This window comes from Loxodonta africana, chromosome 21 (genome assembly GCF_030014295.1).
Source record: "Loxodonta africana isolate mLoxAfr1 chromosome 21, mLoxAfr1.hap2, whole genome shotgun sequence".
In the NCBI taxonomy this organism is placed as follows: domain Eukaryota; kingdom Metazoa; phylum Chordata; class Mammalia; order Proboscidea; family Elephantidae; genus Loxodonta; species Loxodonta africana.
Genome location: NC_087362.1, coordinates 48,799,716 through 48,827,629, shown reverse-complemented (window position 1 = coordinate 48,827,629; position 27,914 = coordinate 48,799,716). Strand labels below are relative to the sequence as shown.

The window sequence follows — 27,914 nt, the reverse complement described above, 5'->3', positions numbered from 1 at the left end:
GAAGCTAGAAGCTGTACTTTACACTGATACTGCATTTGTTTCTGATCGTGTAAACAAAGAGACCTAAGGGGAGTGTGTGGCGAGATTCAGTAAGTACAAACCTAATGTATACCTCAAGTTTTCATTTACTTGGGAGGAGAGTGGTGGGAAAAGTGGCCAGTAACAATTCTGTAGATTTACAGTGTAAAATGAGAATGTTACATAGGTCCTAAGAAAATGGTTAGTTGGTTGAATGAGTGAGTGAATGATTAAGTTATAAATATCCTGCCTTGTTCTAAAAAGGATTTGAAACCCCTAAGGTTTTCAGATTTTAGGGCCTCAAGAAGCTTCATAGAATACTTCTCCAGGATTTTCACAAAGGAAAGGATTACCATTGGTTCTTGGCTCTACCTTGGTTGCACATGCACCTTTCTTAGTAAGACATGTGACATTATTAGAGCAGTGCTTCCTTAGGGAATAAAATCTTACGTAATTTTCACTCCCACTTTCTAGGAGAAATTCTGTCTGCCAGTTATCATTCTGATCACTTCTAGACCTGTGGTGCCCTTGTATGCTGACCAGCCACTTGAGATCATGTAGTTAAGAACACCTTTGTTTGTTCAAGTGAGACAGTGTAGAGTGTTAGGTGAGAGTGTGGACTCTGAAGCCAAACTTCCTAAGTTCTTGTCTTACCATCTTCCAGTTGTATGACCTTGGACATGTTACTTAACAATTCTGTGCCTCATTTTCCCCCTGTTCAAAATATGGATAATAATAAAAAAAATACTGAGTATATAATAGGAATATGAGTGTGAGTGTGTGTGTTCTCTTAGAAGAGTATCTGGACATGGCGGGTAAGTATTCAATAATTGTTAGCTATAGCTAGTCAACAAATACTTATTGAGTGCACACCAGTGGAGCCAATTACAACTCATGGCAACCCTATGTGTCAGAGTAGAACTGTGCCCCATGGAGTTTTCAGTGGCAAAATTTTCGGAAGTAGATCACCAGGCCTTTCTTGCAAGGTATTTCTGGTAGACTTCAACCTCCAACCTTTCGGTTAACAGCCAAGGGCGTTAATTGTTTGCACCACCCGGGGACTCTTATTGAATGCTAGACTCAGGCTGTGTGCTCAGATTACATCACAAACAAGATTTGTTCCCTGCCGCTTTCACTCAGAATATGTGTATGTTTCCTTGTGCTCAGGTCATATTAACATGTTTTATGTTAACTTGGATATGACATTTTTTGTTTTATTCTGTAGTTGAAGTCAAGTGATTTTGCTGTCCTGAAGCAATTGCTGCCTCTGCTGGAGAAGGTCTCCAACACATACCCTGACCCTGTCATCCAAGAACTTGCTGTTGATCTCCGCATCACTATTGCTACCCGTGGAGCCTTTTCCACCGAGGCTGTCAGTGTGGCTGCCCAAAGTACCCTGAACAAAAAAGATCCAGAAGGGAAAATAGAAGAACAGCAACAAACCAATTGTAAAATATCTGCTGATGTAGCTAATAGCCACCTCGAACAACAGCAAAGCAATGGGAAATCCAGCCACCAAACAGGCCTGAAATCTGATAATGCCCCACTCGTTCCTCAGGAAGTGAATGAACCGAGCACTACTACAAGCCAGAAATCTGGAAGCATAACCATAGAAGAGCTTCAGGAAGTTCTTTTATCAGCTTATGATCCTCAAATTCCAACACGGGCTGCTGCCCTGAGAACTCTTTCTTGTTGGATAGAGCAGAGAGAAGCAAAAGCCCTTGAGATGCAAGAGAAGCTTCTCAAGGTAAGTAGTACATCCTGTGAAAACACATGTGCACAGGGTGGGGCAACTTTCAAGAACCATTAATTCAGCTCCTGTATTTTTGGAGCCTTGACTCTGTGCTAAGCACTGTGTTGGATCACCCTCAAGGAACATATAATCATTCTGAGGAAAAAAGACTTAGACACAGTAAAGACTTCGATAACCATATTAGACTATTCAATTGAATATGAGTGCCAACATTTATATGGAAAAGAAATGCTGTGGACAGGAAAAGGAGAGAGTTAAAATCTTCTGGGGGAAGTAGATCTTGATATAGCCTTAACAAACTGGTGAAGTGTGAGCAGATGAAGGAAAGGGGATAGAACAGCCTGAGCAAATTCCCAGGGATGGAAAAGTACCTTTTGTGGTAAATAGGTCCACTTTCAACAGTGTGACATGGCCCCAAAAAGCCCCATTTTCTCTGGGCTCCGTTTTGAGGGGCATTGGGTAGAGATACAGATTGTTGTCTCTCCTCCCTCCATCACCAGTGAAAAAGCTGTTCTTTAAATTTTACATATGCTTACTTGGGTATGTTTTTCCTTTTGTGGAAACTGTCCTGATCACATTAGGGATTAGAGATTGAAGGCAAGGGGTCTAGAGATGACTGCCTGGGATCAAACTCCAGATCAGTTTCTTGTGCAAGTCATTTAATTTCTGAGCCTCAATTTCTACATCTGTAAAGTGAGGATAATGATAGGGCCTACTTTATGTTGAAAGATTTAAAATGAAGTAGTCGGTGTAAAGCACTCATTATAGTGATAAGCGCATAATGGGCATCTAATAAAGGTTAGCTGTCTTCATTATTAAGGAGCCTTGGTGGCACAGTGGTTAAAGTGCTTGGCTGCTAAACAAAAGGTCAGCAGTTCTAGCCCACCAGCAACTCTGTGAGAGAAATATGTGGTAGTCTGCTTCGGTTAAGGATTTACAGCCTTGGAAACCCTATGGGGCAGTTCTGTTCTGTCCTTACAGGGTTGCTATGAGCCAGAATCAACTTGAAGTCAGTGGGTTTGTGTCTTTATTATTTTTTCCATATGCCTTTGCTATTAAACTAAGAATTATAATTCTGATTGAAAAATTTTATTTTTAGTAGCTAAAGTATTAGAATCAATTACTGTTGTTAATTAGCCAGACCTTTTTTTTATACCTTATAGACGTTGCCTCTAATTCTCACAGCAATGTCAATATAGGTATTATTCCATTTCATAGATGAGAAAACTGAGGCACGGAATATGCCAAGTATTTGCTGTCATCGAATTATCTCTGAAAACCTAAAATTATGTATCTTCTTTGAGTAATCATGAAAAATATTCCTTCGTACGCATATTTAGAAATGGTCAACGCTAGGAATCATGTATGAGGCTCTCCTAAGCTTCCTGCCCCTTCCAACCTGGCCATCCCCCTGGCTGAACTAATCTTAGGCTCTCCTTAAGATGTTTAAGATGTGGATACCATCAGCAACAAGTTGGTAGCAAGAATCGATGTGCCAGCAAAGGATATGGGATTATATATGGAGTGGACACCCCTGTCTTCCCCTGGACACAAAACAGAAAGAAGGAACATGGGCACAGGCCACTGTCTTTCTCTGGCCCTCATGTTAGGGCCTAACCCTGACGTGTAACTGTAGACTCTTCTAGATAAGCAGTACCCACTGAAATTGACACACCCTGGTAGGTCCCTGAATTATGAGATATATTGACAGTAATGTTACTAATGTTAATTGGACTACTGAAATTTGCAAAAGATTTTAAAAAATAAATGAGAACAGATTCAAGGTTATCCCAATAATAACACTTGTCTCTCATTTGCGTTTCTGTATGCTTTCTTGAGTGGAAGAGAAAAGGATCAAATCATAATAAATGTGACATCAGTTGCACATAACCCAAAACTTTTGTGTGCCACAGCCTATAGACTGTCATGTCGGGTGTGGAAATGTTGATGACTGTTCTTCCAAATGTTGGTTTCCATTGCCCGCTGCTTGTGTATACTTTATTACTTCAGGAAGTGTCTCTCCCTAATCCTATCTCCCCCTGATAAAACCCAGTATTATCCATTGTAAAAAAAACGGGGGAGGGGACTTGAAGCATTTGTTCTGTTTTTCCCACAAGACTCTTAAGTCACACCAGTGTCTAGCTAAGACAAGGAGAAAAGCGCTTACTCTTTTGAAAAAAAAAAGAGGCTGCTATAAAAGGTTTCTTAAATCTTGCTTGCACTTTGTAAATCATATCACTGCTGTATTTTTGGTTCCAGATATTCTTGGAGAACTTGGAGCATGAAGACACCTTTGTATATCTGTCTGCTATTCAGGGTAAGCTAGTCCTGATTAAAGGACATCAAGTCTATGGGCTAAAGCTTTATTTAACATATGTTTGCAAAAATAACCTAAATCCAGCAAGATTGCTGGGCATTTTGTCTATTCCCCTGACTCCTAACCGGAACTTGCTTTAAATCATAATAATATTCCAGGAAGGTTCCCAAAGGGTCCCTATAGAGTTTCAGTGTCTCATAATGATGAGGAAGCCTTTGTTTATGTTTACTTATCATTCCGTGGGTTAAATCACATTTCCTCTAATTCAAGGGGGTAAAGAGTGGCTCACATCTAAGCTCTCTTTACATTATTCTTTTTATGTACTTGTGTCAGTATGTACCTTTGCTCTCTCTTTAAGCTAAAAGAATCTCAAAGCACTTAATGTTTCTTCATCAAATATTTTTTGAAATAATTTTACTTCACTTTTGTGATTCTCTGTTATTCTCCATATCTCCATTAATTCCTGAATTCCAAATCTAAATAGGGGTTTCATGAAAAGAGATATAGAAAGATACAAAAAGTGAGAAGCAGACACACAAAAAGATGAGAAGCAGGCATGATGAGAAGGTCGTAATTAACTCAGTTTCTTTTGGCTTTCTCAGTGTAGTATAAGGTTGAGAGCTAGGGCTCTGGTGTCAGACTATCTGGGTACACATCCCCATCCCCTCACTTCGCAGATAGGTGAACTTTGGCATGTTACTTAATTCCTCTGGGCTTCAATTTCCTTACCTGTACAGAGGGGGCTGAATGGGAACATACATTGGTACAGTCATTTTGGAAAACAGTCTGGCAGTTCATCTAAAAGATAAACCTTGAGTTACCATTTGGCTCAGCGATTCCACTCCTGGGTATATATCTAAGAGAAATGAAAACATACATCTACATAAAAACTTGTACATGAATATTCACTGCAGCATTATTCATAGAAGCCAAAAGGTGGAAAGAACCTCAATGTCCATCAACTGATGAATGCATAAACGAAATGTGGTATATCCATGTAATGGATTATTTGGCCATAAAAAGAAATGAAGTACTAATACATGCCGCAACGGGGATGAACATTGAAAACATGCTAAGTGAAAGAAGCCTAAGGTAAAAGACTACGTATTATACAATTCCATTTATATGAAAGGTCCAGAATAGGCAAAGTCATAGAGACACAACCCCCTAGACCTCAGGCCTGGCCTGTACTGGACATCCCAATAGGCACTGGCTCTGCTGAAGCCAGAGGCAACCAACCCATTCAAAGGAGCAGCTGGCGTGGGTATGGGCAGCTAGAGAGCTTGGGCTACTCTAACTCAGCCACTGTTTTACTGACAGCCCTGGGGAAAGCATTCAGCATTTTCCCTTATTGCTTAGTGTTCTGTATAAAATGAAATCATTTCATTTGCTCAAAAGAGTTTTGATTAAATAGCTTAAATCACTGATCGTTTATTATTACTCTTCCGTCTCTAGACCAGTTGGGGTTCAGCCGATCTAGAGTGGCCTTGGCTGAGCAGCTCAGCTTCTTCCTGTAGGTCTGTGGGCTGGCAGGGGCGGCTCTGCTGCACATGTTCCTGATCATTCCTGGACCAGTGGCCAGAGTATGTTCTCCTTACGGTGATGGCAGAAGTGCAAGAGAGCAAAAATAAACTGAAGGGGCATCTTTAGGCCTAAGCTTGGAACTGACATCGTGTCACTACTGCCTCATTCTGTTGGCTAAAGCAAGTTATGTGGCTGAACCTAAAAGTCAAGGGGCAGAGAAATAAACTGTGTTCCTGTAGTGGGTCGAACTGCCAAGTCACATAGCAAAGGACATGGATGCAGGGAGGGGTGAAAGATTGAAGCCAGTAATGCAGTCCTCCACACCAGTGTGTTCTCTTACCTTCCAGTGGCAAAATTCCCTATGAGCACAAAGTCCTGTGCAGGTCCTCATCAGTTAATTGTTTCTTGGTATACAGACACAGTAGTTGAAGCATAAGAGATGGTGTAGAGGAAAAAGATGGTGTAGAGTGACATAGTTCGGAGATGAAGGCCTGAGCCTTGGGATTCATTCTTATTCAGCAAACATTTATTGTACACCTACTATATACAGAACACTTTAACTGTGAGTTGTCATGTTAAAAAGGAGCCCTGGTGGTGCAGTGGTTAAAGCACTAGGCTGTTAACCGAAAGGTCTCTTAACGGAAAGGTTGGAGGTTTGAACCTACCAGATGCTCCATGGGAGAAAGATGTGGCAGTCAGCTCCGGTAGAGATTCACAACCTTGGAAACCCTTTGGGGCAGTTCTGCTCTGTCACTGTGAGTTGGAATGAACGGCAATGGGTTTGGTTTTTTTTGGTTTTAAAAAAAACAAAACTAAAAGGAGAATTCTTCAATGGAAATGAAAGGATCACTCAAAGAGGTAAAAGGACAACTAGGTGAGGGCAGAGGCCAAAAGAGAAAAGTAATCACTTGCAGCTCAGAGGCCAAAAAGGGCAGGAATAAAAGCCTGGGGGTTCCATGGGGCTTCGGAGGCCTTGTGACAGTGAATGGTTCTTATGGAAATCAAATAAATCAATGAAACAAGAATCTAAAATGCCTATAATTAATAACTCTCAGGAAGCTAGTCATCCTGTACTTTTCTCAAGGAAGTGTAATTCTGGTAAGGGGATGTTTCTCATTGATTTTTTTTTTAGGACTGGTTTTCGGGAAGTGGTGGCATGTCATTCTAATGTAGCAGCATTGCTCTCTGGAATAAGCTTCCCAGCTGATTAACCCCTTGAGCTCATTGACCTCTAGGGTCTGCTATAAAAATCACAAATGTGGGTTGTATTTGTTTTTCTTAATTTAATTGGCATGCTAATCATTTAGTAGCTAATTTGGTAATAAACACCTGATATAGATGTGTAATTTCTGTTCTCTGCTCCCTAAGATGGGCAAGTGTGAATTAATTGATGGTTTTGGTGTTTGTAACATGCACTTAAAGACCAAGGGCATAGGTGAATTTTCCATTAAGAAAGGAAGGAGCTGAACTTTCCCACCTGACATTGCCAGTATAGTTCTCCCCAGGGCTATGCAAGCCAGGAGCCAAGCTGTTCTGGAGTCCCAGTCAGATAAGACCAGCCCACTTGTAGATGTCATGTAGTGCAAGAGGAGCCTGGCTGTTTGTGGTTTGAGTAGCATTTAGTTTTGGGGAGAGTGTGTATGTGCGTGTTTAAAGTTTCCCTTTTTCTGGGCTGCCTGTATGGTTTCATGTGAAAGGTAAAATATACCTTTTGCTTAATTTAGTGATACTTTGGATTTCTTTTGTAATTTGTCACCAACTTTGTCTTCAGTTTAGTCAGAGAGCATACAGAAATTCAGTGAACTCATTCATTCAGCAAATATTTATTGATGCCTGATTTAGGAATTTCTGGTGTATGTATTAACCTGTCCATCACATAGAAGTAACTAGTAGGAAGTAAATACAATTTGAGAACTAAATCCCCTATGTAAAAACAGCTTGGGGGTGATGTCTGACCCCCTCTAACTTCACAAGGGGGAAGGAGAACCAAGATCAACAGCCCAAGGATGATTCCTGTGAGGCAGGGGTCAGACATGCCTCCTCTCTCTACCATCTTACCAATTCTGACACCAACCATCCCTCCCACAGCACTCTTTACTTCTCTACTGGGTTCGATAATTCATTGCAATGGCCACACAGAGCTCACCATACAATTGTTGGGTTATTAGGGAAGCAACAGTTATAGTTCAGGCTCAAGAACACTCACGATACAGTTCTTCCATTAAGATAGCCGCTTTCCAGCTGTGCTCCCAGGCACGCCTCTACCTGGACATCAGTCTGCCCAAAGGCACTCGAGCTCTCCTCCTCTGTGGACCAGGAAGGCCACTATGCAAGTGCCTACTGCCAGGTCTCTGCTGCTGGGCTCTCTTCCTCAGTGGTGGTGTGCTCCTCCTCTCTGCTCTGGAATTGGCTTTCTTTTAAGGCAAAACTTGGTAGGCCACGATTACCCTATCACACAATCACCTGGGTAGGAGTTACAGAAGCAAGGCTAGAAAGGCCACATGAAGTAATTAATCAGTGATCAGTTGAATCGCACCCTGTGAGTTAAATTTTAATGTTACGAGACTGTCTGCATCTCTTCGTATTACTGCTGGGAAAGTCATACTTGATTTAGCATTTGCTCCCAGGTGTTCAGTAGCAGCTTCTTCAGGCAGAGAATTATGTGCAAATTGCTGAGCTCCAGTTATAAACCAGAGCTTTTAAATAGAAGACTTAACCTTAAGCAGAATATTGGCCTTTAAGTGTCTCCCTTTTTTAGACTCCTTATATATTTTTTTCACTGTCTTATCATCATTATTATTACAAATAATGCATTGTCGTTGTTTTAAAAAATTTTAATGACGAGGAAGTGTAGAAGGTAAAAAGTAGAAGCCCTTCTCTCTTCCGAAATGGGACTTAAAATACATTCTTAAGAGTCCCATAATGTATATTAAATGTTTTGGGCATTTCTCATGGTTTAGTTTTCAAATAAATGATTCAATAATTAATGCAATAAATAAGTAAGTTCTATTCTCCAAATAAGATATTATAACCACGTTGTCACTCTGTGAATCAGCGCATGTGTCCTCTTGGTCGCTTTAATTATTTAAAAGACATTTTGAAAGCAACTCTGAGGACAGATGCATTTCAAGGATACATGTAATCCCTTGTTGTTGTTGTTAGCAGCCGTCAAGTCGATTCTGATTCGCGGTGACCCCATGTGTGTAGAGTAGAGTAGAACTGTGTTCCATTGGGTTTTTGAGGCTGTGACCTTGTGGAAGCAAATTGCCAGGTCTGTCTTCCAAGGTGTCTCTGGATGGGTTTGAACTGCCAACCTTTTGGCAAATACCCTATCTGTGTCAAAAGGATTTTTAGGTAAAACTACCACAATAGTTTTTAAAACTAAAAAACAACAAAAGAAAATACACACTCATGTACACAGGAAAAATACTATGCTCTGAGCCAAGCATGGGAGGTGAAGTATGCCAGTGTGTTTGAAGAGAATCTAGGCTTGTTGACATGCCCAAACAAATCACACTAACTGTACTACCCTTTTCCTTTCAGAGTTTTCATTTCTAATGAAAGAGCCAAGGGAAGGGAAGGCAAAAGCGTCAGAAAGGGGAAGTTAAATACAACTTGAAATTGTTTTTACAGAGTTTCAAACTGAGTAGGATTACAAGTCTGAACTTGTCAGGGACTAAACTCCGTATCTGATTCTCAAATTTCTACCTCAAGTAAGTTGGGAAACCACTAACTGAAAATAATTCTAGCCCTTGAAGTACCATCTAATTGGATCTTGGCACTGAAATTTGGAATGCAGTCCTGTGAAGTTTATCACCTCCATTTATGTCCTCGAAATGGGAAGAGTTCTTTTATGTTCTAACCTGGTTTCTGTACTGTCTAATTAACGAAGGAGCATTTAGTGAATGTCTCTCATATATACGCTATCTCAGGAAATTCTTGATGTAGTTCTGGAAACCAGACATTATCCCCATTGTTTTAGCAGCTTTCTTGAGATATAATTTACATACCTAAAATGTACAATTCGATGATCTTTAGCACATTTAAAGAGTTGTACAAAAATCACCACAACATAAAGTGTTTTCATTATCCCAAAAAGAAATCCCATACTGAAAAGTGCCATTGAATGTGGATGTAGTGGGCATAACAAAACCAAAGTAAAAACGAGTGTTTGAATACATATGGATGGGTATAGGCAAATTGGTATATGGGTAGATACAGGTGCGTACGTAGGTGAGAGCAGATAGAAGTATCTATAAAACCAAACTCACTGCCCTCAAGTCAGTTCCAACTTACAGTGGCCCTGCATGACAGAGTAGAACTGCCCCACAGGGTTTCCAAGGCTGTAAATCTTTATAGAAGCAGACTGCCACATCTTTCTCCCACAGAGTGGCTGGTGGGTTTGAACCACCGACCTTTTGGTTAGCAGCTGAGTGCTTGTAACCACTGTGCCACCCGCCAGGGCTCCTTAGAAATATCTGTGTTATGCCAGTTGACTGAGTTATCTCATGACACTATGGCCCTAAGCCTTCAGACCCAGAAAACCAATGTTCGAAGGTATTTGGTTATATCTGAAGAGTACCTGTATTTGTGTCTTCAATGACAGAAGTATCTGTAACCCATTGCTCATTGCCATTGAGTCGATTCCAACTCATAGTGACCATGTAGGACAGAGTAGAACTGCCCCATAGAGTTGCCAAGGAGCGCATGGTGGATTTGAACTGATGACCTTTTGGTTAGCAGCCGTAGCTCTTAACCACTATGCCACCAGGGTTTCCAGAAGGTATCTGTAGGTACATGTAAATATAATTGTGTGGGTACAGGCACATATATTCATTGAAGACACACATACAGATACTCCTCAAACATAACCAAACACCTTCCTATATTGGCTTTCTGAGTTTGAAGGCTCAGGACCATAGCCTCATGGGACAACTCAGTCAGTTGGCATGACATAGTTCACAAAAATCATGATCTGCATCCTAGTGAAGTGAGTAGCATCTGGTGTCTTAAAAGCTTGTGAGTGGCCATTTAAGACACAACTACGGGTCTGTACTCACCAGGAGCAAAACAGTAAGAAAGTAACTGGCATGGATTGAGTTGTGTCCCCCAAATATATGTGTATCAATTTGGCTAGGCCATGATTCCCAGTATGGTGTGATTGTCCACCATATTTTTATCTGATGTCATTTTCCTAAGTGTTGTAAATCCTACCTCTCTGATGTTAATGAGGTGGGATAGGCGGCAGTTATATTAATGAGGCAGGACTCAATCTACAATATTGGATTGTGTCTTGAGTCTGTCTCTTTTGAGATATAAAAGAGAGAAGTGAGCAGAGAGACAGGGGGACCTCCTACCACCAAGAAAGCAACACCAGGAGAGAAGTATGTCCTTTGGACCCAGGGTTCCAGCATGAAGAAGCTCCTACTCCAGGGGAAGATTGATGACAAGGACCTTCCTCCAGAGCCGACAGAGAGAGAAAGCCTTCCTCTGGAGCTGACACCCTGAATTTGGATTCATAGCCTACTAGACTATGAGAAAATTAATTTCTCTTTATTAAAGCCATCTGCTTGTGGTATTTCTGTTATAGTAGCACTGGATAACTAAGACAGTAACCAAAAGCACAGAGAAGAAACAAGTGTACCAGAGCCATAACCTCATCTACTCTGAGACAAGAAGAACTAGATGGTGCCCAGCTACCACCACTGACCATTCTGACTTGGTTCACAATAGTTGGTCCCAGACAGAATGGGAGAAAAATATTCTGCAGAACTCAAATTCTTATCATAATTATAACAAAAAGAAGCCAGACAGACTGAAACAGTAGAGAACAGAGGACTCCCTGAGACTGTCTCCCTGAGACACTTTAAATCTAGAACTGAGCCTGTTATGGATTGAATTGTGTCCCTTAAAAATGTGTGTCAACAACAGAGAACCCCTGAGGGAGCAGGAGAGTAGCGGGATGCAGATCCCAAATTCTTGTAAAAAGACCAGACTTAATGGTCCAGCTGAGACTGGAAGGACCCCAGAGGTCATGGACCCCATACCTTCTGTTAGCCCAAGACAGGAACCATTCCCAAAGCCAACTCTTCAGACAGGCATTAGACTGGACTATGGAATAGAAAATGATACTGGTGAAGAGTGAGCTCCTAGGATCAAGTAGACACGTGAGACTGTGGGCAGCTCCTGTCTGGAGAAGAGATGAGAGGGCAGAGGCGGTCAGAAGCTGGCCAAATGGACATGAAAATAGAGAGTGGAGGGAAGGAGTGTGCTGTCTCATGACAGGGAGAGAAACTAAGAGTATATAGCAAGGTGTACATAAGTTTTTGTATGAGAGACTGACTTGGTTTGTAAACTTTCACTTAAAGCACCATAAAAAAAATGTGTGTCAACATAATGGAATACTACGCAACGATTCAAAACAACGATGAATCCATGAATCATCTCACATGGAGGAATCTGTAAGGCATTATGCTGAGAGAAATTAGTCAGTTGCAAAACGACAAATATTGTATGAGACCACTATTTTAAGAACTCACAAAAAAGTTTAAACACCGGAGAAAATATTCTTTGATGGTTACAAGAGTGGGGAGGGAAGGAGAGGGGTATTCACTAATTAGATAGTAGACAAGAGCTATTTTAGGTGAAGGGAAAAACAACACAGTACAGGAGAGGTTAGCACGACTGGACTAAACCAAAAGCAAACAAGTTTCCTGAATACAACCGAAGGCTCTGGAGGCCAGAGTAGCGGGACAAGGGTCTGGGGACCATGGTTTCAGGGGACATTTAGGTCAATTGGCATAACAAAATGTGTTAAGAAACCATTCCGCATCCCACTTTGGTAAGTGGCGTCTGGGGTCTAGCAAATGGCCATCTAAGATGCATCAATTGGTCTCAACCCACCTGGATCAAAGGAGAGTGAAGAACAGCAAAGACGTAAGGTGTTTTAGTTCATCCAGTGCTGCTATAACAGAAATACCACAAGTAGATGGCTTTAACAAAGAGAAATTTATTCTCTCACAGTCTAGTAGGTTACAAGTCCAACTTCAGGGTGTCAGCTCCAGGGGATGGTTTTCTCTCTCTGTCAGCTCTGGAGAAAGATTCCATGTTATCAATCTTCCCCTGGTTGAAGAGCAACTGAGCTACAGGGACCCCAGGTCCAAAGGACACGCTGTGCTCCTGGTGCTGCTTTCTTGGTGGTATGAGGTCTCCAACTCTCTGCTTACTTCCCTTTCCTTTTATCTCTCCAGAGATAAAAGGTGGTGCAGGCCACACCCTAGGGAAACTCCCTTTATGTTAGATAGGGGATGTGACCTGGTAAGGTTGTTACGATCCCACCCTAATCCTCTTTAACATAAAATTACAATCACAAAATGGAGAACAATCGTAGAATACTGGGAATTGTGGCCTAGTCAAGTTAATATGCACATTTTTGGGGGGACATGATCCAATCCATGACGTAAGGTAAAAATGAGCCCAAGAGACAGAAAGGGCCACATAAACCAGAGACTACATCAGCCTGAGACTTGAAGAACTAGATGGTACCTAGCTATCACCGATGACTGCCCTGACAGGGAACACAATAGAAATTCCCTGCTGGAGCAGGAGAACTGTGGGATGCAGATCTGAAATGCTCTTAAAGTCTAGACTTAATGGTCTGACTGAGACAGGAGGTCATGGTCCCCGGACCCTCTATTATCCCAAGACTGGAACCATTGCCAAAGCCAACTCTTCAGACAGGGATTGGATTGGACTGTAAGACAGAAAATGATACTGGCAAGGAGTGAGCTTCTTGGCTCAAGTAGACACTTGAGACTATTTAGGCAGCTCCTGTCTGGAGGTGAGATAAAGAAGGCAGAGAGGGATGGGAGCTGGTTGAATGGTCATGGGGAATACAGGGTGAAGAGGAGGAGTGTGCTGTCTCATTAGGGGTAGAGCAGGTAGGAGTACATAGCAAGGTGCATATAAGTTTTTGTATGAGAGACTGACTTGATTTGTAAACTTTCACTTAAAGCACAATGAAAAAAAAAAGATGTGTGTCAACTTGGCTAGGTCATGATTCCCAGTATTGTGTGATTGTCTACCATTTTGTCATCTGATGTGATTTTCCTATGTGTTGTAAATTCTACCTCTATGATGTTGAAAAGGCAGGGTTAGAGGCAGTTATATTAATGAGGCAGGACTCAGTCTACAAGATTTGGCTGTATCTTAAGTCAATCTTTTTTTTATTGTACTTTAGGTGAAAGTTTACAGCTCAAGTTCATTTCTCATTCAGCAATTTATACACATATTGTTTTGTGACATTGGTTGCAATCCCTACAATGTGACAGCACACTCCCCCTTTTCATCCTGGGTTCTGTGTCCATTTGTCCAGTTCCTCTGCCTTCCTGCCTTCTCATCCTGCTTTTGGCCAGGAGCTGCCCATTTGTTCTCGTATATTTGATTGAACTAAGAAGCACATTCCTCATGTGTATTATTTTTTGTTTTATAGGCCTGTCTCATCTTTGTCTGAAAAGTAGGCTTTGGGAATGATTTCAGTTCTGGGTTAACAGAACGTCTAGGGGCCATAGTTTCAGGAGTTCCTCCAATCTCTGTCAGACCATTAAGTCTGGTCTTTTTACATGAATTTGAATTCTGTTCTACATTTTTTTTCCTGCTCTGTCAAGGACTGTCTGTTTTGTTCCCTGTCAGGGCAGTCATTGGTGGTAGCTGGGCACCATCTGGTTCTTCCGGTCTCAGGCTGTGAAGTTTCTCGTTCGTTTGGTCCTTTAGTCCTTTGGTCTAGTATTTTCCTTGTGTCTTTAGTTTTCTTCATTCTCCTTTGCTCCAGGTAGGATGAGACCAATAGATGTATCTTAGATGGCCATTCACAAGCTTTTAAGACCCCAGATGGTACTCACCAAAGTGGGATGTGGAACATTTTCTTTACAAACTATGTTATGCCAACTGACCTAAATGTCCCCCGAATCTGTGGTCCCCAGGTCCCAGCCTCAGCTACTCAGTCCCTCAAAGTGTTTGGATATGTCTGGGAAACTTCTTTGGCTTTGTTTTGGTCTAGTTGTGCTGATTTCCCCTGTATTGTGTGTTGTCCTTCCCTTCACCAAAGGTGACACTTGTCTACTATGTAGTTAGTGATTCCTCCCCCACTCCCGTAACCATCAAAGAATGCGTTTTTCTGTGTTTAAGGCTTTTCTTGAGTCCTTGTAATAGTGGTATCATATAGTATTTGTCCTTTTGTGACTGAGTGATTTCACTCAGCATAACGCCCTCCAGATTCATCCATTTTGTGAGATGTTTCACAGATTGTTGTTTTTAATTGTAGCATAGTATTCTATTGTGTATATACCATAATTTGTTTATCCATTCATCTGATGATGGGAATTTAGGTTCTTTATATGTTTTTGCTACTGTGAATAGTGGTGCAGTGAACATGGCTGTGCATATGCTTATTCGTATGATGGTTCTTATTTCTCTAGGGTGTATTCCTAGGAATGGGATTGCTGGATCATATGCTATTTCTAGCTTTTTAAGGAAGTACTATATCGTTTTCCAAAGTGGTTGTGCCATTTTACATTCCCACCAGCAGCACATAAGAGTTCCAGTCTCCCCACAACCTCTCCAACATTTGTCATTTTGTATTTTTTGGATTAGTGCTAGCATTTTCGGATGAGATGGCATCTCAAAGTAGTTTTGATTTACATTTCTCTAATGGCCAGTGATCGAGAGCATTTCTTCATGAGTCTGTTAGCCACCTGAATGTCTTCTTTGGTGAAGTGTCCGTTCATGTCCTTTGCCCATTTTTTAATTGGATTGTTTGTCTTTTTGTTGTTGTGGTATTCAGTATCTTGTACATTTTAGAGATTAGACCCTTATTCGATGTTTTGTAGCCAAATATTTTTTCCCAGAGTCAATCTCTTTTGAGATATAAAAGAGAGAAGCGAGCAGAGAGACACCAAGAAAGCAATGCCAGGAGCAGAGTGTGTCCTTTGGACCCAGGGTTCTTACGCTGAGAAGCTGCTAGACTAGGGGAAGATTGATGACAAGGACCTTACCCCAGAACCAACAGAGAGAGAAGGCCTTCTTCTGGAGCTGACACCCTGAATTTGGACTTCTAGCCTGCTAGATTGTGAGAGAATAAATTTCTCTTTGTTAAAGCCATCCACTTATGGTATTTTTATTATAGCAGTGCTAGATAACTAAGGCAGAGCCTATCCCCTTTTAGCGAAATAGCAGAGTGGCACACAAAATAAAGGAAAATTCCTGCAAGATCGGTGCCCTGGTTAAAAACCATCAGTATGAAACCAAAAGGTAAACAATCACTAAAAAGCAAAGACAAGAAGTTAAGGGCCAGGGAAACTAGAGCACTGGAAAGGGAATAAACTGAACACAATTAAAGAGAATGTTGACATATTTTGATAAATGTAACTAAAGTCATTGAACAATTTGTATAGAAATTGTTAAATGGAAACCTAACTTGCTGTGTAAACTTTCACCAAAACTCAGCAAAATATTATTAAAAAAAAAAAAAGAAATCTCATACCATTAGCAGTCATTCCCCATTACCCCCTCCTCTGCATCTCTGGCACCCACTAATCTAATTTCTGCTTCTATAGATTTGCCTATTTTAAATATTTCATATAAATGGAGTCACACAATAAGTGGTCTTTTGTGACTGACTTCCTTCACTCATCATAGTTTTCAGTTTCATCCATGTCGTAGCATGTATCAGTACTTCATTCCCTTTTATTGTTGCATATTATTCTGTTGTATAGATATATACTGCATTTTGTTGTTTCTACCCTTTGGCCATTGTAAATAATGCTGCAGTGAACACTGGTGTACAAGTATCTGTTTGAGTCCCTGCTTCCAAGACTTTTGGGTATGCATGTAGGAGTGGAATTGCTGGGTCATAGTGGCATTGCCAGGTCATATGGTCATTCTGGAGCCCTGATGGCACAGTGGTTAAGAGCTAGGGCTGTTAACGAAAAGGTCAGCAGTTCAAATCTACCAGCTGCTCCTTGGAAACCATATGGGGCAGTTCTGTTCTGTCAGAATCGACTTGACGGCAATGGAGTTTTTTAAAAATGGTCATTCTGTATTTAATTCTTTGAGGAACTGTCAGACTTTTCCACAGCAGCTATACCATTTTGCAGTCCCAGTAGCAGTGGACATGGTTTCTAATTTCTCCACATTCTCAACAATACCTGTTATTTTTTGTTTTTCTGATTATAGCTATTCTAGTGGGGGAGCCCTGGTGGCACAGTGGTTAAGAGCTGTGGCTGCTAACCAAAAGGTCAACAGTGCGAATCAACTAGCCGCTCCTTGGAAGCCCTATGGGGCAGTTCTACTCTGTCCTGTAGGGTCGCTATGAGTCTGAGTCAACTTGACAGCAACGGTTTTTAGTGGGGATAAAGTTGTATCTCATTGTCGTTTTGATTTGCATTTCCTTGATGACAAATGACATGGAGCATCTTTTCATGTGCTTATTGGCTGTATATCTTCTTTGAAGAGATGTCTGTTCAGACCTTTTGCCCATTTTGGGGTTATTTTTCTTTTTATTATTGAGTTGTAAGAGTTCTTTATATATTCCCCTAGTGAATCTTGACATTTTTAGCTAAACAATTAGGTACTTCTTAATTTCTTGGTTTCCAGGGCTCATTTAAAATCCTTCACCTCCTATTCATCTAGACTAGCTGTCACAAAGGCAAGATTCACTCCTAAGAAGGCAATTGTAAGACACCTTGGGGTGAAGGGTAGGTTGCTTAAATGTCTACTTTATAAGCTATTAGGAAAGTACCTTCCCTGTAGAACATCTATTTAAATTTTATCCTGGAGCCACCCTCTCTTTAGTAAAGTTGAAATTTGAAGACAAGTTAAGGAGGATTGAATAAGTGAGAAAGCTCATGAGTGAAATAGCAAGTCCTTCTTTAGATTTACCTTTAAGTATACAACATTCCTTTACTCTCTAAGGAATCAGTCTGTTTTACTGGAGCTACTTTGAGGTAACAGCTGAAAGGGTACCACTCTCTTGCATTTCTCTCTCAAAATAAAGATCAAGCAGCTAGTATTGCTCTTCATTTAAAATTAAAATTCCTAATCTCACAGGTGTGATTAAGATGATCCTCAACACAGTTCACACACTTAATAAGCCCAATTATACTTTTTATTAACCCCGACATAGTTTCTTTCATTGCTGAATCATAACACAAATATTTTTAACTGCATGAAGCATCAGTTTTCCATTCTTTGGTCATATTGACATCTTAGGCAGTAGTGGAAAGGCGCACTAAAGTTTTAACGACTCATTTTTAGATTCTAACATCAGACTTTACACTTGGTTTTGTTTCCTGACCCTGTGCTATATGTTTGCTGTCCCCTGAGGAAGCATGAAGGTTGGGAATGGATTGAGCCTCAGGGAATGGATTAGGTCATCTTTCTCGACCAGGGCATGATGGCTTCAGGGTTTCTTTCCTTTGAGAATGCTGTTTTAGAAGGACTTTTGTACTTTATGTTCACTTTCATTTTCCAATATTGATAACCTAAATTTAGATAGGGGAAAAAGAGAATTGTAGAAAATTATCTTTGGCTGTTGATTTTTTTTCTTGGTGGTTAAATAGTTATTTATTCATTCAACAAATGTTTATTGAGCATCTACTTATGTGGAGAGTACTGTGCTTGGTACAGAGCATACATTGGCAAGAAAAACAGTCATGATTCTGCGTTTGTGGGGTTTACAGTTGGAGGAGGGAGGAGGAATGGAGGGTGGTAAATATTAATCAAATACTCATATAAACAAATGTAAAATGTCTTTGATGGGTGCTATGAAGAAAAGGCCCACAGTGCTATGACAGCCTGTTTTAGGGACAGTGTACTTGACAGACAGGGGAGAGAGGAACTGACCCATAAACTGAGATCTGATAGATGATTAGGAATTCAAGTAGAAAAGAAGGGTGAGAAGAGTGTGCCAGGTTGAGGGAACAGCAAATCAAAGAGCACAGTGGCAGGGAGGAGCATGCAGATGGAAGGACTCTCCAATGCCTGTGACTCAGTCAAGAAGCGGGTGGTGCTGAGTGGGCTTGGAGCACCCTGCCACCCCACGCTAAACCGAGAGCTCTTCCTTTCTTTTATGGAGCCTCCCCTGAAATTTTCATTTTAAAACAAGGTTCTGCTGCTTTTTAAAAAAGGATTTGAAAAATCATTGTCTTAGACCATCTACCTGACCTGTCAAGGAAGTTTTGCATCACCTATCATATGTTTCATACCATACACACCCCTCCCCACCTTTTCTCACCAGTTGCCAGAGAATGCTATTTCTCTTTAAGCCAGTTGTCATGGAATGCAATGAGAATGTTTGGATAGCTCTACAAATTCCTGAATTTAGGTGTTTAATACACAACCCTTAACCATTATGAAAAACATTCTAATTCCCGATGGAAGAAGGTAAAACCATAGGGAGTATTTTAGGCCAATGGCTTTCAAATAATTTTTTAGTGGTGGAATCATTTTTCAAATTAGACCTAACATGAGGGTGTCAAAATCTTAGGTGATTTTTATTTTCTAATTTGTGCCTTTTTTTCTTATATTTTTCACATTTTCAAGTATGAACATTTATTGCTTTTATAGCCAAAAGAAAATGTTTCTTAAATTATATGACTGGTTAGGGAAACTGAATTGTTTCATGATAACAAGGTTCAGGGACCAGTACAGATTGAAACAGATGACTCTCTCTGTTATACTAGTCCCTGTTGACCTTCTCACGAGTAGGGATCACCAAGGCACAGAGTGACTGTGGCTTTTTCACCATGAAATTATATGATGACAGCAGAAACCTTACTGACAAACAGATGTTTTTCCCAAGTGGAGCTTTTCTTAATGAAATGGTTGCTTAGAAACCAGACCATAATAATAACTTTTCTATATTTAATTTGCAAACTGATTCAGTTTGCGAAATTAAGTCAAAGAATACTAATTAGATAAAATTGAACATAGCCATTATTTTTTGTTTTGCAGTTCAGCAACCAAATGGTTAAATTAGCAAACTCTCCTCCAGGGTGCATCTATCCATATACTATTCATAACAAGGGACTTACAAGAAAAAAGGCAGCTCATAGAGCAACTCTGGAAACCCTGGTGGTGTAGTGGTTAAGTGCTACGGCTGCTAGCCAAAGGGTCGGCAGTTCAAATCTGCCAGGTGCTCCTTGGAAACTCTGTGGGGGAGTTCTACTCTGTCCTATAGGGTCGCTAGGAGTTGGAATCTACTCAACGGCACTGGGTTTTTGTTTTTTAGAGCAACTCTCCTGTACTCCTAACTGTGAGTCTGCAGGGAGTACAGTGGTGTTTGATTGACCACATTGATTATCTAATGTAACAGCCATTTAGGATTTGAGAACTAAGCCTTGCTACTTGAAGACCAGCACCACCAGGACTGTTTAAAATACAGAATCTCAGGCCCTACGCCAGACCTAGAATCAGAATCTGCATTTTGACAAGAACTGCATTTCCCTGTATGCACATTAAAGTTTGAGATGCACTAGACCAAAGTAGATTTTGTCCACCATTTAAAGGTAGACTTTAATATTTCTTTGAGATATTTCCTTAAGATATGTTGCTATCTGGGGGAATAAGCTCCACTTGTCCCTTCACAAAAAAGAAGATTTAAAATAAAACAAAGTTGTCTGTGGGCGTTTGTACAAAGAATACTGTATGAAAGAGAGGACACTAAAATGCTTATGTCAGCTCAGATTTCAGGTGATTTTTTTTAAATAGCTTTACTGAGATATAACTCATATACCATACAATTCACCCTTTTTAAGTGCACAATTCAGTGTCTTTCAGTATATTCACAGTTGTGCATTTATCACCACGATCAGTTTTAGAACTTTTTATTACCCAAAAAAGAAACCTCACTCCCTTTAGCAGTCTCTCACCAATGCCCCTGTCTCCCCACAGGTGATTTTTATTTCTTCATTATATTTTATACTTAGACATTTTTTATACCTATGCTTCCTTCCTTATATTTTTCTGTAGTATTTGAGTATTTTACAGTGACAATGTATTATTTATCAAGAGGGAAAAAAAGTAAGATTTATTTGATTGTGGAGGCAGATTTGTTAAAGGCTTTTCCTTTCCCTTCTATTTGTAGTTGCCCTTTTATAACTACTTAGGACAGGATTTTTTTTTTAATTGCGCTTTAAGTGAAAGTTTACAAATCAAGTCAGTCTCTCATACAAAATCTTATACACACCTTGCTATGTACTCCTAGTTGCTCTCCTCCTAATGAAACAGCACACTCCTCTCCACCCTGTATTCTCGTGTCCATTCAGCCAGCTTCTGTCCCCCTCTGCCTTCTTATCTGCCCTCCAGACAGGAGCTACCAACATAGTCTCATGTGTCTACTTGAGCCAAGAAGCTCACTCCTCACCAGCATCACTGTCTTATAGTCCGGTCCAATCCCTGTCTGAAGAGTTGGCTTTGGGAATGGTTCTAGTCTTGGGCTAACAGAAGGTCTGGGGAGCATGACCTCAGGGGTCCTTCTAGTGTCAGTCAGGCCATGAAGTCTGTTTTTTTTTTTTTTTTTTTTATGAGCATTAGAGGTTTGCATCCCACTGCTCTCATGCTCTATCAGGGATTCTCTGTTATGTTCCCTGTCAGGTCAGTCAGTTGTAGCCGAGCACCATCTAGTTCTGGTCTCAAGCTGATGTAGTCTCTGATTTATGTGGCCCTTTCTGTCTCTTGGGCTCATAATTACTTTGTGTCTTTTTCATTCTCCTTTGCTCGAGGTGGGTTGAGACCAATTGATGCATCTTAGATGGCCGCTTGCTAGACTTTAAGACCCAAGATCCCACTCACCAAAGTGGGATAGCACAGGAATTTTTAACTTGAGGGCTGTGTGGACACCTGGGGGAAGCCATGACTAAGTCTGATAACTCCTTGAAATTGTAGGCAAAATGCTTCTCTGTATGTGCATTTATCAGAGGAGAGGGGCTCTTTGGGGGAATGTTATGGTAGCTCTGGCCATCCCTGGGTGGTACGATCAGTTAAGCACTTGACTACTAACCAAAAGGTTGGCCGTTCTAACCTACCCGGAGATGCCTCAGAAGAAAGGACTGATAGTCTACTTCCAAAAGGTCTCAGCCTTGAAAACCCTATGGAGCCCGGTTCTACTCTGTACACATGGGGTCGCCACAAGTTGGCAGCCACTCAACCCCAACTGGTTTTTTATGGTAGCTCTGCTTCGTGTCTGTATGAGACTATAGTTTATGTCCGACATCGTCATTGCTGATTTCACAACTGTCACTCATCCTAAACCTGTCTTGGCCTGGAGGTCCTTTCTTAAAGACTTGCCTAATCATCTCATTGGGACATCTGCTAGGCTTAATTAAGAAAAAAAAAAAAAAAATTTAGGAAGAGTTTATATCTTGCCCTGTATTACAGCCTAGTGCTCTAGGCACAGAGCGGGTCTCCTAGCCTACCAAGTTTTCCTAAAGACGCTAGAGAATGTGAAAGATCAGCCCTGTCTTACCAGAGCTTTAGCCAGGTGACAACTCCCTTTAGGAGTCTTTGGCTTTCTCAAAATTAGTGAGAACTTGACGCATCAGTCAGCTGTGCTGATTCTGCAGCTTCTTTTTGCATAGGCTTGAAGTGAAATGCCAGTAGAAAATTGAGGGAAAAAAAACCAATCCGAAGTTTAGGTGGTGCTCCTCCTACCAGGATTGCCCACCTTAAGGCCTTTAGGAGATATAAAGGTTCTTATCTGGATTCAACTAAAAGAGAACCACTTACGTTTTCTGGGAAATAGAAGCCCCTCTTTTCTTGTTACTAGTAAATTTTTCTTTTGATAGCATAAAGAAAATGTTAACATGCTTCTTCAGCCTTTGAAAACTACATAAAGAGAATTAAGTGAGTGACATTTTGCCCCTTTAGTTCTTGCCCATGATCAGCTGAAATATGTTTCTCTGAATGAGTAAGGCAGTGATTACTTGCAAAGCGGTAAGAGTTGCTATTTTCTTTCCCTACCTTTCTCACTTGTGCCTTTATCAGTATTAGGGCAGCTTTGTTTTTATTTCTGTGCATATGACAGAACCCTTGACCATCGTGGTGCTTCTGAGGCACAGTTTTCCTCACCCATGCCCTCTTACTCCATGGTTGTATGAGTGGAGGCAGCTCTGACTGACAAGGTGGACTGTAAGCTTTTTGGTGCTGTTTTGGGTTTTCCTTTCTTTATTTCTTTATTAGAGATCTAGGGGGCTTGGGTAGTCCATAAAGATGCTGTGGAGCAGAGGTGTTTGAGAATCATTGGTTAAATACTGAAGTTAAATTCCAAGCTTTCCAGTTCCTTTTATATGGCTCCTCTGTCATCACTAATGTTGGCAACATCTCAAGGTAGAATCATTTGTGAATTTTGTTGACATTATTACCTCCTTTTCCACATGTTAAATAAATATACCAACTAGAAGCAAAGCAACTCCCTATAAAGCCCAGCTAGATGTTGACTTCGTACGGGATCCAAGCGCCTCTCCTTACTCTGACCTTGGAGTACTTTAGAAAGTAAATTTTATTAGATGAGGCTAATATTATATACTCAAACATTTAAGATTTTTTATTTTTAGGGTTAGGATTTGCAAAGCAGTTCTTTTCTCATAGGCACTGCTGCCAGGCAGGCAGTGGTGTAGCAAAGTGGTTGAGAGTGCAGGTTTGCAACTCTGCTCTCCCACTGATCTTGGGCTGTATTTTCCACCTGTCTGTTCTTCAGCTTCTCCCTGAGTAAAATTAGGGGTAATAATACTACTTACTTCAAACGGTTGTTGGGAGTATTAAAATGATAAATGCACATGTGAAGTGCTGAGAACAGTGCCTGGCACAGTGAAAACACTCCTGTTAGGAATTTTTACTCCCTTTGCTGTTATGTTTTTATTAATTAGTAGTATTTCATGATTCAAATGGCTTTCAGTAGGTGTGGTTAACTGTCAGTAAGTATAGGTTATTCACTCAATTTTACTTTTTCCCTTCCAAAATGTGAACTAGAAAACAATTTAAGTAAATATATTGCCATTATTTTAGTGCTTGAATATATTATTATTTAGATCCTGGTTTTAACGAGATAGACACTTGGCATGACTCTCACAACTCTTCAGCTGTCAGCCATCACGGCTTATTAGTTTAACCCTCTTTTTTCCTCAGGCTTAAGTAACACTCACTCATCTTGAATCTTAATGAATTTGTTGGGGCTTGTCTACAGTTAACACTAACTTTGGAGCTTTAGAGAAACTTAACATCAAATTGGCATGCTAGACGTTATCATTTACTCTAATTACAAAGACAGCCCAGCTATTCAGTTGAGTTCCCCATGCTTCCTTGATTTAATAACCAACTTCCCCAGTTTGTGCAACTTCCTGGATTTTTGGAGCTGAAATTATTATTTCCATCATAATAAGAGGTGTCAAATGTAACAAGCAAAGTACTTTGGTACAGGGTTGTGTTTTTCTCCTCTTAAGAATTCCACGTTGTTTATATTTGTGACTTACAGTTACAAGAAAGGACAATCACAAATTGGTGGCTGTTTTTTTTTTTTTTTATCAGAAAGAAACTGTCCTCTTGCCTGACCTCTTACTACTTGCCTTGACCATCAGTCATTGCTCTTTGGAACTTCCCCTACAGATTAATATATGTTTTCTTACCCTCTTTCTAACTTTTAAAATGAACTTATTTTCATTCAGTACTTTGAATGTAGTTCTTTTTAAAAACTAGTCAATAAACTTGCCCCCTGCCCCACTTCTCACCACCACCCCGAGTCTTACCCCCCAGAGATTATAATTTTCACCCTCCCCCCCCTTTTAGAGCTTCTTCCAGTAATTTTCTCCCTGTTTCTAAATAATATGCTTACACAGGTCTCCTGATTTTTAAAAATTTTTGACATTATTTATTGACTTGTATGTTAGATGAGAATTTAGTGTTCACACATGTGTACACATGCGCATGCACACACCTCTATACCCCTTCTCCTGTCATATTTGCATCATAATTTTTGGTTAAATCATTGGGCAGTGTTTACTGCTGAATATCCAAACCAAACTCACGGCTGTCAAGTCGATTCCGACTCAGAGCGACCCCATAGGACAGAGTAGAACCGCCCCATAGAGTTTCCAAGGAGCGCCTGGTGGATTCGAACTGCCGACCTCTCAGTTAGCACTTAACCACTACGCCACCAGGGTTTCCGCTGCTGAATGTGTATGGGTATTATTCATTGATGAGCCTAGTTCAGTGATCAGGCTTCCTTTCTTGTGCATTTACTTAGTTGTCTATGTACTTATTACCAAATTTTTTCAAATGATTCAGTAGCTCTGTCAAATGCGTATCATTATTTGGTCCATCTTTATTCTATTTACCTAAACTTTTTTTTTTTTATATTGTTGAACAGTCTCTTTAGCCTTTGACACCTATCCTATTCTTTTTATTCTTGTTTGTGGTTTAAACCTTTTTTACTCCTTAAATGTTACTATAGGAAGAAGAGGATATAAGTGTTTGTGCTCATTTTGTTTGATTACAGATTCTTTTTACACTTTCACCTGAAGAGGCTGCCTTCTTTTAAAAGACCATGCTCTTTATCACAGATTTTTCTTCACAGACTTTTAAAACTTACGTTTTATTTATATTTTTTTAAGTAATACATTAGCATGGTTCAAAATTCAAAAGGTATAAAAAATACGGAATAAAAAGTCTCCCATATCTATCCCCTAGTTGGTCTCTCCAGAAACAACCAATATCACTGGTATCTTGTATATCCTTCAAAAAATATTTTATGGATATATATTTTCACCTTGTACACAAATAGTTGAATACAATACACACTGTTCTGCAACTTGTCTTTCGCTTAACAGTACATCTTAGAATTCATTTCATAATAGTGCTTTTTTTATGGCTGCCTTGTATTCCATTGTATAAATGACCACAATTTGATCAACCTACTATTAATAAAAATTTAATTTGTTTCCAGTTTTTTCTGTTATAGGCAATGCTACAGTGATGATTTTATATATTTCCTAGAAGCAGAATTTCTGACTTATCATGGAATTTAGATTTTTAAATGTAACACTTTTTTTTTAAATGCAAGACAAATTCTGTAAAATGTGAAATATTTGGTTTTCCCATTCAAATAAAAAAATAAATCATTTTTACCCTCTTCCCATACTCACCCTCAAAAGTCAACCAAAATACGTTTGAATCCAAAAGGAAGCTGATACTTTGCTCTAGGCTAGTGACTTTGCGTTTACATTTAAGGTATATTATTCTTATATTATTTCTCCCTTTCTCTTCTCTTCTAAAAGCATAAAAGCGTAAAGATGAAAATTTTTCTTACAGCTTCATTGAAATACGATTCACATACCATACAGTTCACCTATTTAAAATATATAATTAATTCAGTGGTATTTAGTATATTCATACAGTTGTACAACCATTACCATAATCAATTTTACAGCTTTTTCATCACCCTCAAAAAGAAAACTCTGTACCCATTAGCAGTCATTCTCCATTTCTCCAACCCCCTCCCCACCCCCAGCCGTAGACAACCACTAAATCCACTTTCTGTCTCTATGGATTTGCCTATTTTGGACATTTCATATAAATGGAATTATATAATATGTGGTCTTTTGTGTTTCTTATAGTTTTGTTGGCCAAAATACCTGACTTAAGTGAGTAGGCGATTTTCCAGGTTGGTATAGATATTTTGGGAGGTTGTTATTTGCCTGGAGCCCTGGTAGTGCAGTGGTTAAAGTGCTTGACTGCTAACTGAAAGGTCGGAAGTTTGAAACCACCAGCAGCTCCACTGGAGAAAGATGTGACAATCTGCTTCCAAAAAGATTCACAGTTTTGGAAACCCTGTGGGGTCACTATGAATTGGAATCAACTCGATGGCAGTGGGTTTTAGGGGGGCGTTATCTGCCTAGGGGAATTGAGGCAGGTTAGTTTAGAAGTGGAGAAGTTAGTTTCTCCACTGGAGAAAGATGTGATAATCTGCTTCCATAAAGATTCACAGTTTTGGAAACCCTATGGGGTCACTATGAGTTAGAATCGACTCTTGGCAGTGGGTTTTTGCGGGGAGTTATCTGTCTAGGGGAGTTGAGGCAGGTTAGTTTTGAAGTGGGGGTGGCTTAGGTTCCTAGAATAGGGCCAATCAGAAAAGTCATTTAGAATCTGACTTTCTTTCCTATTTTCAAGAACACCGTCTAAAGTGAGACTATTGTTGTTGGGTGTTGTCAAGTCAATTTTGACTCATAGTGACCCCATGTGACAGAGTAGAACTGTCCCATAGGGTTTTCTAGACTGTTATCTCTATGGGAGCAGATCACCAGGTCTTTCTTCTGCAGACTGGCTGGGAGGGTTTGAATGGCCAACCTTTCAATTAGCAACTGAGCACTTAACTGTTGCACCACCAGGACGAGACTACACCTAAACTTTTACTGCCAAAAGTCTACAAAATCACTGAGCAGCATGCCAAGGGAGCATCTCAAAATTAATGCTGTTGTGATCAGAATACATTTCTGGCTTTGTAATGAAAGCCTTTGGAAGAAAACGTTTATGTTACAAAGCTGACTGACTGGCTCTGTTTTGGTATGTGAGGTACTTTTAATATTTTTCAGTTGGGTTACTTTGCTTATTTCCTTTGCCTTGCCCCAAAACACAGGTCAGATTGCTTTTATGAACTCTTGCCAGTTTGGGTTCACCTTTACTTTCCATGTACCTTATCTGCTATACCACATCCTGAAATGCGTAGTCATTTTCTTGCGGTCAGAGCAGGAGTAAGTATCTCTCACACAATCATTTGGTTCTTATCGCCAAAGGGATTGATGTGTCATGTTTCCTTGAAGCCTGTGCTGGCCCAGAAATTACCCCATTTTCTAATTACAAAGGAATTATCAAGTGTGCAGAGCCAAGGGTTATATAAAGGTTATGGCCATTCTTCCTCATGTGAAGTTCAGAAAACTTTTCAAATCAGAAACAAAAACAGCCACACACATCCCTTTAATTGTTGTACAGTCTTAACCATGATACATGATTCTTTGCACTGCTTGATGAGTAAAGAGAGAACTGCCCCTGTCCTCCAGGGATTTATAAACTTATAGGTGCCAACTGTATCTTAGAAGGTAAAACTCAAAACAGCAGTCTAGGGGCCATTTGGCAGTAGTAGTCTGTGGCGCAGACCAGCAGGAAGATAAGCCATGGCTAATATATCTGGGACTGTGAGAAGCAAGGAAATGGTAGTTTGCTACTGGCAGCCTTTTTATAGAAGGTTGGGAGTGCTTA

At 40.2% G+C, this 27,914-nt stretch overlaps 1 protein-coding gene across 2 annotated transcripts in view; it reads left to right on the top strand.

Annotated features, from left to right (window-relative positions):
* Positions 1-27,914, top strand: part of TANGO6 (transport and golgi organization 6 homolog) — a 218,971-nt gene that overhangs the window by 65,502 nt on the left and 125,555 nt on the right. For both annotated transcript variants that reach the window (XM_023556605.2, XM_003417141.4), the window contains exons 13-14: positions 1,244-1,765; positions 4,031-4,088. In XM_023556605.2, coding sequence (XP_023412373.1) covers positions 1,244-1,765; positions 4,031-4,088 — 580 coding nt within the window. The remainder of the gene's footprint in view (positions 1-1,243; positions 1,766-4,030; positions 4,089-27,914) is intronic.